Source organism: Xenopus laevis, chromosome 1L (assembly GCF_017654675.1).
Source record: "Xenopus laevis strain J_2021 chromosome 1L, Xenopus_laevis_v10.1, whole genome shotgun sequence".
NCBI classification, from domain to species: Eukaryota; Metazoa; Chordata; class Amphibia; order Anura; family Pipidae; genus Xenopus; species Xenopus laevis.
This window is the reverse complement of record NC_054371.1, coordinates 71,114,061-71,127,647: the sequence shown is the minus strand read 5'-3', so window position 1 is coordinate 71,127,647 and position 13,587 is coordinate 71,114,061. Positions and strand designations below refer to the sequence as shown.

Genomic DNA, 13,587 nt, shown 5'->3' with positions numbered 1-13,587 from the left:
TGTGTTACTGCAATATTTTATTACACATCACCTGCATATGTATATGCATATGAATTATCATATTTAACAGATGCCCCTTTGAAAAGTTGATTACAGGAATTAGTGTTTTATTATGTGCAGTACTGGGTTTACTAATGAAAGTTCAACTTGCTCCCCACATGGCCGATGCATAGAGCACTTGTGGCTGTATCTATGGTAGATCCAATCAGCTGGTGCAGAAAGTAGCTCACACAAACACAAGGGAACCATACATTAAGGGGCAAATTTATCAAGGGTCGAATTCAAAGTTCATAAAAACTCCCATCAACTCCCATGAACACGAAATTCGAGTTAAAAAACGGCCATTTCGACTCTTTTCAATTTTCACTTCGACTCTTGATAAATCTGCCCCTAAATGCCTGCCTTTAGCCTTGTGACACTGCTGCCTTTACATCCAGAATAACGTGCAAGCTATAGGCATTCCAGGGGACACCCAAGTCCCACCCATGTGGCACCTCTTTAGTATGTTTCATAAGAAAACAGGCAAAACTCTTTGCATGTTCGGCAAAGAATGAATGGCAGGATTTTGAAGAAGGTGATTTTGGAAACGCCACTTCCAGTAGGAAATAACAGAAAAATATTTTTTGAAGCCAATAGTTTTATATATTGATTTCACAATTCAGAAAACAAGAGCCATGTGTAATAAATGTGTTGCTTTTTGTTATCTGCGCTGCCTATTGCACATTACTTTATAATGTAATAAAATAGATGCCTGGCTCTGCTTTGCTGCTGTTATTAAATGCCTGTCATCTGACTTTCACTTTATCAGATATTTTTGCCAAAGATTCAGGTCTCAAACTGGCAATCCTAACACTCCAAATAAAATCAAAGACAGCTACAGTCTAATGCCGCAACAACCAATCAGATATGCTTTGGTCCCTCTAACTTCAATAGGCCAATCAGTACTAACTGGTGGGTGATATGGGTGACTAGACCAAGGCAACATTTATGCACTAAAAAAATCCCCAAAGTGTATATGACCAACATGAATTTTTTCAGCTATTGAAATGTGAGATTCAGTAGTTCTGGGCAGAAACTGAGAGACAGCTGTGCACCTTGAATGCAATTTAAAATTAAAGCATGTGAACCTGGGGAAATTAAGGGATGCCAGAGCCAAGGAGAAACTTCTGCTGGGGACATATACCTTCACTGATTCAAGTTTCTGTACTATTACTATTTAATATATTTGCTAATCTGCCATGTATTGAATATCCCTTTCCAATTCAGGTGTTTATCCAAAGGAAACAACATAATATTCTATAATTTAAATGTGCAGTGATTTGAATGGTATATGATTGAACTATTGTGATTGCAATGTAATTACTAAGAAGTTGTGTTTCATGAGAGATTGATGGTAGCTGCTAGCCTGATATACTCAGTGCATCTGAGCACCGCTCATTGCTAATAGTCAATTACCTCTCACATTAATCACAGCAAGTTGTACGAGGAAAGCAAATCAAGGTCTTTTCATAGCAATTTTTTAATTCTAATGGTATTAATCACTTCTACATATTTCACTGCATTCGTGGCAAGGTGAAAATCAGTGCTTATTTCTTATCCTATGTCACAGTGGATAAATTATTTCCAAGATATCTAATACAATTTTTAATGTTAATTAATTGCAATAATATGCTTTATCAGGGCCCTAAAGGATCAAAGGGTAACCATGGTGATTCTGGGACATCGGGAGAGAAGGGAGGAATTGGTCTCCCTGGTTTGCCGGTAAGTAAAATAACTTGTAGGAATGAGTTGTGTCCCATACCAAGGCATATTTTTATATTGTTCTGCTGATTGGTCATTTGGTGCATGGGTTTACTGAATTAAGATATGAAAAAACAATAAACATAAATATTACAAAGTCTTTGTTCCTTCCAGGGTGCAAATGGAATGAAAGGAGAGAAAGGAGATCATGGTTCCCCTGGGCCTCACGGAGCTTCTGTGAGTACAACATACAATAGCACTACAGTCTCTGAAACTATTGCAATCTTTAGTTCCTAACAGAAGATAGTGAGAGATGCAGGTCACAGAAGAAGAAGAGTCATGAGTTTGGCATCATGTTCATTTTAAGTAGACTAGTTAAGTATATATTACATTATGAATTTATTTTAAGTACCTGATAATTGAAGAAATCAAAGGGATATGAAGTCAATATGCTGCAAAGAACTCCTGCTCATTAAATAACTCAGAAAATTCCATGTTGTGAACTAATTCAACTCCTCAATAATATTCGGCTTGGTGAACCATTTCATTCTTTTGTACCTGGGTCATCCTTTGATTAGCACAGCAGTGCAGGTCTCTATTTCTATTACCAACATTTTTAATTTCAGAAATAATCCAATATTTTTGACGATGTGAGCATAAGTAGTTTATATTAATTTGCAATAGATTAATTTTATCTTAAAATTATTTTCACAGATCATCGGTCCCCCCGGACCTCCAGGGCCACATGGCCCCCCTGGACCTATGGTAAGCTCTTCAGACTTTTTGGGTTCTGAATCTCTTGGTCATAACATGGGCATAGATATAGGATATAGAATATGTCATAATAGGAGCCAAGCAAACAGTATCAAAAAATCAACCCAGTGGCTTATTAATACAGCTTTAATAGTAATCTATTAAGTATTTGTATAAATATAGCTTATTGAGTAACCATATAGCTTGCCTTGAGAGAGAAAGCCTTCTCCACAAACAGTATGAACATTAAATCGTATGGGTTAGTGAGAGTAGTCCTTAACTAATGTAAATGTAAACCAATGTAAATGTCCCTTCAATTCCAGTTGATGTTAGTAACTCTGACATTTAAAATGTTTCAGGGACCACACGGACTTACAGGGCCAAAGGTAACTGTATGATACATTATTTTCCTTCAATGAATGCACATTGCAGATTTGTATATTTGTCAGCTTTAATAATACTTGCATGCATAAATGTTGTGTTGGATGTTTGTGGAATTGTTATTTGTAGTTTGTGTGTAAACCTTAAAGCTCCTACTCCAGTTAAAACTGCTATGTAACACTGAGAATTAGCTATACAACCTACAACATATGAGAGCTCACTGATGACAGCTACAACGGGCACTGTCGAAAAAAAAATCAGGTCCAGTCATTAAAGGAAAACTATACCCCCAAAATGAACACTTAAGCAACAGATAGTTCATATCATATTAAGTGGCATATTAAAGAATCTTACCAAACTGGAATATATATTTAAGTAAATATTGCCCTTTTACATCTCTTGCCTTGAGCCACCATTTCGTGATGGTCTCTGTGCTGTCTCAGAGATCACCTGACCAGAAATACTACAACTCTAACTGTAACAGGAAGAAGTGTGGAAGCAAAAGACACAACTCTGTCTGTTAATTAGCTCATGTGACCTAACATGTATGGTTTGTTGGTATGTTTGTGAGTACAGTGAATCCTACGATCCCAGGGGGCGGCCCTTATTTTTTAAAATGGCAATTTTCTATGTATGATTACCCAATGGCACATACTACTAGAAAAGTATATTATTATGAAAATGGTTTATTTACATGAAGCAGAGTTTTACATATGAGCTGTTTTATGCAATATCTTTTTATAGAGACCTACATTGTTTGGGGGGTATAGTTTTCCTTTAAAGCCATTCTTTAAAGGTACTATGTTTTGATGCATCAAAAGCAATAGTGGCTGCAATTATGCTGGAATTATGAGAATCTATACAGATTATACTGTATGTGGATAGAGTGAGAGAGAACTGTTTTTTTAAGTCTACCTATATTAAGGAATGCCAACTTCACCTTGTTGCTCCCAGCCTGTTTATATGTAACCTCTTGGATTCTAGTCAAAGGCAACACAGGGGTAACCACAGGTCCACTATGTTCTGTCAAGCAAAATATATTACAGACAATGCTGAGCAAATATTTATAATGAAAATATTTATATCCCAAAAGCCAGACTAAAAACTAGAGTACTTTGATCCACTGTGCTCCAATGAATGGCAATTTAAGAGGAGTGAGCTTAAAGGTTTAGACAATAATGCGCTGCACATTCAAGTCTGGCATCTGCCCTAAGGCCACAAGACATTGGCACAATTAGAGTTAATATTTTTTGCACTCAAAAATAACAAAGAATATGATAGATTCTGAAACTGAACTGTAACAGAATATATTTTAAATTAAAATGAGAATGTGCCTTACACATGTGTCTGGAGCCAAATAAGCCATATTAGCTATGTGTGAGCTCCTGTAGGATGCTTAAAGGGGAACTGTCACCCTAAGAAATAACTAAATCCTATTTTCTGATGTTAGTTAAGCACAATAAACTTCAATTACACTATATAAATAATTTAAATCTTATTTAGTCTTGGAATTCAAAATCATATAAAGCAGGCAGGCGCCATTTTATGGCCACTGTTATTAGATCATGTCAAAATCTTGTTTATGCACCAAGATGGGGCACCTGATGCCAAAGTTAGATGTTGAAGATGGAAGGAGTACATGAGGAGTGCAGTGAAATCTAGGAAGTGCAGAATAGAAAGTAGAAGTAATTGGCCGTCTCCCCTCTGTGCCTGAGGCAAAGAGGAGGAGAAGGTGATTAATGTTTGACAGCTGAGACTTTTTAAATGAGTTTATAACAGGTATGGATGTTATAATAAAAAAAAAGAATTTGGGCTTCATGTTTAACTTTAAAAAGGACTTTTAGTATACAGCTTTTTATGTCTGGGTGACAGGTCCCCTTTAAAGGGACAGTAAAACCCCTTTTCAACATTGGATTAATTAATTGGTTTTGTCACACATTCTACTTTCTGTTCATCTGAGCACAATGAAAACAAATCACCAGTCTGCTGAGAAGCATCTATCTAACGAGCAACTCCTAACTGTATGTGAAAGTCTGTCAAAGGCTGCAGCTGGAGTAATAGATGGGTTTGTTCATTTAGAAGGCTTTACTGTCAATTTCAGATTGTGCCCTGTTTAATGCAATAAGAAAACCATAATATATTTTTTTTTAATTCAAACAATAGACAATAAGTATAGTAAGCAGAACCATATTTATTCAACAATGTTGAAAAAGGGAAGTATACTTCCACTTTTAGCTCACAGCAGATCATCATTATGAACTATGATTTACTGTATGGGCTCTGGATATACCAGATTTGGATTTGCAGCGCTATCTTCAACTGATCCTATTCTGTGCCAGCTAATGCAGCCAACAAACACAATTGGCATCTACTTTTACATTTAGGGTGAACCAGGGGTAAATGGTCTTAAAGGATTGAGGGGTGAGCCAGGTCAAAAGGGTGAAAGAGGACCACTGGGTCTTCCAGTAAGTAAATCAACTTCATTTTGCCTCAATCCATGTGCTTCTCTTTTCTTTATTTTTTACTTTATTTCTCAACCAGTGGCTAAATGTAAAGGTAAAATATACCCATACCATTAATTTATTTTACAGGTATACCCTTAAATGGATAGTAAAGCATGTGGGCGGGCATATATTATGTGCACATAAGTGTTGCATATTTTCAGTTAAATGTAAGACTAGGAGCTGACATATTGGCTGCAGCATAGCCCATGGCGACCTGTCTAATAGTTAAAATGAGTTATGCTATGACAGCAATATATGTAGACAAGTTGTCTTGTGCACACAGTAAGCTATTCCCTCATACATTACTGTCTATTTAAAAGCTATAATTAACATGTAAAACCCAGATTGAAGAGGGTATATTATCCCTTTGATGGTATATCATCTTTGCATACACATATCACATGCACAGTGCTGGAGCAGAAGAAAGACACTTGTTTTTTTTATGTATAGCATTACATTCTGTAACTTTCTTACTCCCTATTAATTACCCCTGACACACCTCCATTGTGTTTATATTTATGTCAGTTGTGTACTTGCTCACTCTGTTGGTGATGTCCAAGTTACCCTGTCAACAAATTAATCACGTCATGGTTTGAGTTCTGTTTGCTTCATATATGTGTGTGATTATCAGGAAATCATTACATGGGAATTTTTGCCTGCTAAGTCTCATCATTTTGTGTCTATTTAATTGTGTAAGAGGCAGGAGTCTGACCCTCTGTTATCTATCTACAACTACCAGTATCTGGGATGGGGAGCTGGGTGTTGTAGTGTGATAGTAGCTGCCAGTCGGACATCCTTGAATAACATTTATATACATATTGTATAAGAGTATGTAGCACTAATATCTAATGGCATGTCTATAGAGTTGCTGTGTGTTCAAAATAAGTGCATAAAGCAGTCAGGATATTCAGCCCATGGCTTTCTTTCAGTTGATAAACCATACCTCCCAACCGTTTTCATCGGGACAGTCCCACGTTTGACAGTTCAACCCGCAGTCCCTCGTTTGTACTGGAAAGTCCCGATTTTCTCTGCACTGAACAGCCAGAAAAACTTAATTAGCTTTTGGCAGAGAGGCCAGAACAGCCACAGCTGCAGATAAGATACTTTTGTAACAATTTTGAGAGAAGCAAATAAGTCATTGTAACAATATAAGATAACAGGTTTCTTGGGAGAAGTTAGACTCACAGCTTAAAGGGCAATTCACCTTCATTAGAAAAACTGTAATAACTGAAAAAAAACACAGAAATATGTTCAAACCTGCCAAATTTTGTAAAATGAACATTGTAATTAGGGGATGTGGTCACAAAAATGGGCGTGGTCAAAAAATTGTCGCCACGCTGCGCACAGCAACTTTTTTGGCCCTCTTTTAATTTCCAAAATGTTGGGAGGTATGGCTAAACTCATAGTAAAACAACTAGGAAACTCTAGGGCCTCGCTTTTTTCACACTTTATTTTTGTGTGTTTCGATTTACTCCATAAGAGGGCACCAAATCCAAAAGAAAAGCATAGTACATGCGTATTCCTTTTACTTGTTCGTTACATTGAAAACATGTACCTGAATAAGGTTTTAATATGATATGTTCAGCAAACTACTACTAATTCAGCAAATTAGAATGTGATAAGCCAAACTATATACTGTAATATATACGCTATTCTGTTAGCTTCCATATACCTAGACTATAATAATGGAGCCTTGTTTACGTCGATGACACATTCCTTCTCTGCCTTTGTATACATATGAATGGGGAATTGCCACATTGCTTGCCTCCATAGAGGTGCTATTGTTGTTTTTTTTAAAATACATAGGCTTAATAAACATAAAGGAAAAAGCAAAGATAGAGCCGTTGAAGTATTTGAACAGGGGATCATGAGAGGCAAGCAATGAGGGAACTCCCACTCCTAAGTATGAAAACTGATTTGCAGAGATGGAATTATCTGTGCAATCATTCATTTACTGTCTGTAAAAAGACAAATAAAAGAAAATAACTGCTCTTTCAGGTAGAGTGTATTTTCCCTTTAAATTAAGGTCTTCTGCTAGTCAAATACAAATAATATCACATATCTTTCTTAAAATCATATGAAAGTGTATACCTTTCTTTCTTTCTTTCTTTCTTTCCTTTTCCTTTATTTAATGATTTGTATATCCCAGTGGACTTCTTTAATTTTTTTAAAGAGAAACATTACTAATTAAACCTACATTTAGCAATATACATATGAATATCATACATATTTTTGTGTGAGCCTACAAAATAACAGAATAACACTGACTGGTTTCTTCTCTTTAAATAAGCTAAAAGTCATCTCAAGCAGTGATTGAACCTTACGGGCCATACATCAGTCTTTGTTATAACCTCCTTTATTGTTTGTTCTTACCAAGTCCAATGTATTTGTTGTATTCATTAGTTTCACATTCTTGTCATCCATGTTATACCCATCATCTGTACCTCCACCTAATCATACAGGGAGCATCTGGCTTAGACGGAAAGCCAGGACCCAGGGTGAGTGCCGCGTCTGTAAGTCTCCAGATCAGCATATTTATCAAGACAAGGAGGTTCAGGTTTTATAAGAGGCTAGGGTATAGTTAGGTGACACCAAAACATAGGTGTTCAAATTTGAACTCTAAAGTCCTCCTTCAGGACGTTTCAGCTACTGAATGAATAAACCTGCCAGGAGATACAGTTTATAACCTATTTAAACATATGAAGTCCGTTCATTAATAAAACAGCAGAGAACTCATTGTTCTGTGATTAAATGTAGGTCTTATTCTATGGGCTAATATGTGAGGCCTTGGAATAAATTGTGTCCTTATAGTGTCCTTGACTAATACCATAGACTAGCTGTATTAGTGGCATATTGTTGTTATTCCCTTAACCAAATTGGAAATATTTTTCCAAATTGTATTTAATAGATTTGTGTTTATGTTACACTTGCAGACAGTGCTGTGCTTTATTTATAAACTTTTAATTAGTTATGTCAGCTCATCCATAAACTTGTTAGAAGAGCAGACAAGGATATATGGATTGAATGCTATGATTAAAGACGTATAAGTTACAGTAAAATTATGCTGTACTTCTAATACATATTCTTAAAATAATAAGAACTATAGAATGTGTAAAACCTAGGAGACCCCTTGTCCTCAGTAATTATGTAGGTGCGATACTTCTATATTATTCACATCACAGTGTTAGTTCAATATGCCAATTTGCCCCAGGTTCAGTTTTAGGGGCAAGGTAGCCTACCTTTATGGCCATTAGGCTGTTTGGCTCTTAGACTCCGTCTACTCCAGTATCAGCCCTTTCACCCAAAGCAGAATATCCATTGCTAAATTGTATTGGTGTACTGCAGGTAATGTACTAAAATCAATCACATGATTGGTTGTTATGGGTTACTAGATGACTCCAAACCCCAAATGTACTTTGTTGACATTTTTCACAATGGCACCATTTGCTAATCTGTAAATCTGAGTAAATGTTAAGCAGTGAGCATCTTATAAAGCTGAAAAGTTAAGAGTTAGAGATTGAGTGAGTGAGCTGCACACTATCCCATTCAGGTATGCAGAGTCATGGCCTTAGCTCTTGTAATGAATTAGCACATGAAATCATTATGAAACGCTATAATATGACATATATATAGGATATAGCCCCATTTAATGGGGAATTCTTTTTTGAATGCCTTCATATCTGCTCTCCTTCTATATATATTCTAAGGAACTTTTCAACTACATGTTTTACTTAAAGCATGAATTTTCTTTAAGGTGGCATGATATTGTTTCTCAAACATCTGCGGTCACCAGGTTATGATCTTCAATCAATCTTTAGAATTACTCTGGCTGTACATTGCTGATTCATAATAGCTGTAAAAGAACTCTGTGCCCTGCATAATAGTGCAAATGAAAAGAGAATGCATTAACATGACCTGTGACAAAGTGATCATCCATTCATCTTCCTGTCTTTTATGTGTGTCTTGTTTGGTATGTTCTGTTCCATGACATTTAACATAACATATTTTATTCAATAATCCAGCTGCATGCTAATCTAACTGCATTTCTTTATTCATATACAGTATGTGACATTTCTTCTGAAAAGGGAGGGCCTGGAGGATACCTATTCTAAACATAGGTGGGCAGATGATTTAAATATTCTTTACTGTTTTTATTTCTAGGGGAATGATGGCCCCATTGGTCCTTCTGGCCCAGCTGGTCCAAAAGGAGACAGAGTGAGTATATAAATATTAAGATATATATTAATATTTAGTAACAATATCTTGTTTTATATCATGTATGGTGTTGTACTTTATTTCTACACCGTGTACTGTGGGTGGGGATGTAGAATGATAAGCATTTAGTTTCTGAATAATGAAAGGCCTGAAGTTCACAACATCTTGAGAGGCATACTCTTCCTATAATATTTTTTTGGTCATCATACATTGAGCCAAAATGCCAGTTTGCTCTATATGGCAGTGAGAATGTTCCATAAGACGAATAGGAGTCCATCTGATGTATTGTTTAATGGGCAGCAAAACACCCATTTCCAGGAATATTTTTTCTAGTTTCATATTCCACTGCACCCCTGCACAGTCACAAAAGCCAAAATAGTACAATGGGAACTAAGATCAGTAGGGATGGGCGAATTTTTTCGCATTGTTCCGCGTCGAAAATGTTGTCGCCCATAGACTTTAATGGACGTCGGCGTCATTTCACCGGCAGCAAATTTTTGGCGAAACAAAATGGGTCAAATTTGCCCAAGCCTAAAGATCAGTACTACAAAACACAATACCCTACAATGAGTAATAAATTGCAGAAGTTCCTAAAACCATTCATTACCTCCTTAAAACAGTTTATATTTTAGTTGAACTAACATGAGCACAGAATTAGCCTACCTATCTTTTTACCACTTGGTTTTATGTGGGTTGTTGCTGGGGAATCCAGCAACCCTGCACCATTTGAGTTACCTGAAAGCAATAAGAGCTAAGGAGCATTTAATAGCTAAAGCTATGGCAAGATCCATCTTTATTTGATGCATTTCTTATTGTGTTCATTATTGGCAGCACCTTCAAGATGGGCCTTTTTTGAAAGAGCTGGAAAGGCTAAGATTATAATGTCAGCAAGTCAGGTATTAATATTGCATGTGTCTATCCGCAGGGAGAAAAAGGAGCTGTTGGGGATCCAGGACCACGAGGACCTTATGGTTTACCTGTAAGTATTACATGAATTTTGTTTTGCAAAGTTTGAATTTTTTGGTGAGGAGGCTATCATCAATTTGTTTATTTAGAAAATGTGTGGCTGACCATAGCCTTTTCAGAATTAACATAAATAATATTTTCCATCACTTAAACATTGTTTGGAGTGTATAAATGTAAATATGTTTTCTAAGGAAGTTATTCTTTTACATTTTAAGCAAGAAATAGGAAATATTTTCCTTTTAAGTTGACCCTTTTCACTATGTTGACCAAGTCAATTCATTTAGTGAAATTAGTAGAGCATGGGTTACATTGGATGTAAGAAAAAAAACTTTGGAGCCAGTGGTTGTTTACACAAGAATTATATTGGGCATTGGTTCTATCACATACAGTACATAGTGCACAGTACTATGATACAACTGAACAGCAGTCCACTTAAGCACCTCTATCATTTTTATTTGTAATACTCATTCTATATGGGCTTTGTACTTATGGCTCCTCCACAGCGCCACTTACCCCCATTACACATATTTGCAGCTAATCCATATAAATAATGTCAAGTCAAATACATGGGCTGGTGGACCCAAGCAGAAAATCTGTATTATTATATTGATTGAACTCAACAAATATTCATGTGATCTTCTTACAGGGCAAAGACGGAGAGCCTGGTCTAGACGTAAGTCATAATCTACGTGAGGGGAACACAGTATATGTGCATGCTTCACAAGAATGCCTCGATCATATTCATTTCCATTCCGTTTTTACTTCCTTATTTTTATCATTTATTTATCATGGTTTTGCAATATTTATTAAACAAATAAGGATAAAGAGCTAAGTAACATGATCTTGATATTCTAAAGGACGAGGGGTCCTAAGACTGTTAATACACATTCCTTTAATATGCACACCCCTTTAATTTATTGAAATCAGATGCAACTACATTAAAAAGGTTTGGTTGGCACATTTGTGGTTGGTGTCATTGACTCGGGCCATAATGGGATCCCTTGAGTTACTTCCTGGTTTTTGGCAGTAGCTACAGGGTTCCTCTGAGTCAGTAGGTACAACTGCGTGAAAAACAGGAGGGAGGAAAAGACCAAGCGGTGAGGAGAACAACTACATGGAAGTGTAAGGAGTGCATGTTTATGCCCTACTGATTCTATTCAATTTAGCATCCCTGCAACTGCACATGGTTGTAAATAACCACATACAGTATTTTTATTGATTTGGCAGCACTCCATATAATAGTTCTATTCACTGCTCCTCTGTAGTAATTCACTGTACTATCTGTACTATTCACTGCTCATCTGTAGTATATAAGTCCCCAAATCCAAAAACTGGGACTACTGAGAAGGCCACACGTTGTCAAACCCCTGGTCATGCCACAGTAAGGTACTATAAATAGGTCATCATCCTGGTATTAACCCTCAAAATATTAATTTAAAATTAATTCAACTAAATGGATTTCACTAATGGTAAATACTATTTTCCTGCATTATTGCATAACACCAAAGAGAGTTCCCTTACCATTTGGAATTTGGAATTCGAGTTTGGATTTTTCCTAAATCAAATTTGTGAGTTTTGACCAAAAATTTAATTCGAAAACTCAAATTCTAATTTACCATTCAACCATTAATAAATCTGCCCCTAGGGTGAATGTAGTGCAATGTCAGCTCTATGTGTGACACACACAGAGGGGCTGAGCTATGAGCCAGAGACAGGAGGGGTGAGTCGGAAGTTTTTAGATTGTTAGAGCTGAAGTAGGAAACATAGATACATATACAATGAATACTTTAACATGAAAGCATGTTTGCCCTTAAAAACTTAAAATACAAACCCCTGAAGTCAGACAGTTCAGTTTTGAAAACCAGATGAAATGATATTGCAGGGAAAGAAGTTTAACCACAAAGGTAAATAATCACTATTAAAGTGATTCCATATTAACAAAAGCTCAAAAACATTAAATGATTTGTGGGATAGATGTATATATTCTGAATTTTCTAAACGTGCTTTTGCCCTTTGAACTCTTAAGTGTAAAAACCATGGGGCATATTTTTCAAAAGGTTAACAGTAAACAATACTCCAGGCTTATTGTTGCAAAACCCAGCTTAGGGGCTTCTTAACTCTTTGCTTAATGATTATGGCTAGCATATTAACCCTTATCCTACTGAGTGCACAGATATTGGTCAGTCAGACAAGATATTCTTATGTATTTTTTTTAGGGTTTTCCAGGTCCTCGTGGAGAAAAAGGTGACCCTGGAGAAAGGGGAGAAAAGGTGACTGTGTGTTAAATGCTAAGTTTGAAAACTTCTCCCTGAGTTTTCTTGACTTTATGATAGGTTCCATAAATCCAATCTAATCCTGTCTGAAAAGCAATAGCATTTATTATTAGTGTTGCACTTAGACCTCCCTAGCAAAACAAGTACAAGCCAAAATAGAATTTTGCTTAGTCACACACATACTTATCAGCAATGCCGCCAGAGTGACCTACAGTACAGTAAATCAATTGCCCCAAGCTGGCTTCACCTAAGAAACAATAACAAATTTAAGGAATGTAGCAGTCCATATGAATTTATTTGTTAAAGCAGATATGTTGCAGAAGAAAATGTTGCAAGACATAACCAATGCTTGTATCATTTATTTTTTTAAAAGACATGTAGGAGAGTTCTTGCTGCTCCACTTGTATTGATTTGTGATGTAGTCCCTACTAATAAGCCAAAACAGCAGTGTATTTTAGTATGTAGTAGTGATGTGCACCCAACCCTAACCCGCATTACCTCCACCCGCCCAAGTCCAACTTCCGGCTTCCATTTATAGACCCATGCCGACCCGCCGATGACGTCACAAAAGGGGAGGGGTGATCAGGCACACATCTTTACAAAAGGAAGCCGGAAGTCGGAAGCCGGCAATGCAAGGTGGCAGGCGGGGAGAGCAGGAACAAGAGCTGAACCCGGACCCGCCCCCCAATCCGCAAAAGGGGGGTGCAAGGTCAGCCCGAACCCGCACATCCCGCACATCACTAGTATATAGTGCT

The 13,587-nt window shown here is 36.7% G+C and overlaps 1 protein-coding gene across 15 annotated transcripts in view; it reads left to right on the top strand.

Moving 5' to 3' along the window:
- LOC108710147 (collagen alpha-1(XXV) chain) overlaps nucleotides 1-13,587 on the top strand; it is a 240,338-nt gene that overhangs the window by 213,356 nt on the left and 13,395 nt on the right. For 11 of the 15 annotated variants that reach the window (XM_018251275.2, XM_018251222.2, XM_041590048.1 and 8 more), the window contains 10 exons: nucleotides 1,681-1,761; nucleotides 1,915-1,977; nucleotides 2,455-2,505; nucleotides 2,853-2,879; nucleotides 5,259-5,339; nucleotides 7,841-7,876; nucleotides 9,540-9,593; nucleotides 10,519-10,572; nucleotides 11,206-11,232; nucleotides 12,776-12,829. In XM_018251275.2, coding sequence (XP_018106764.1) covers nucleotides 1,681-1,761; nucleotides 1,915-1,977; nucleotides 2,455-2,505; nucleotides 2,853-2,879; nucleotides 5,259-5,339; nucleotides 7,841-7,876; nucleotides 9,540-9,593; nucleotides 10,519-10,572; nucleotides 11,206-11,232; nucleotides 12,776-12,829 — 528 coding nt within the window. The remainder of the gene's footprint in view (nucleotides 1-1,680; nucleotides 1,762-1,914; nucleotides 1,978-2,454; nucleotides 2,506-2,852; nucleotides 2,880-5,258; nucleotides 5,340-7,840; nucleotides 7,877-9,539; nucleotides 9,594-10,518; nucleotides 10,573-11,205; nucleotides 11,233-12,775; nucleotides 12,830-13,587) is intronic. The other 4 variants (XM_041590045.1, XM_041590028.1, XM_041590051.1 and 1 more) reach the window with 4 other exon arrangements.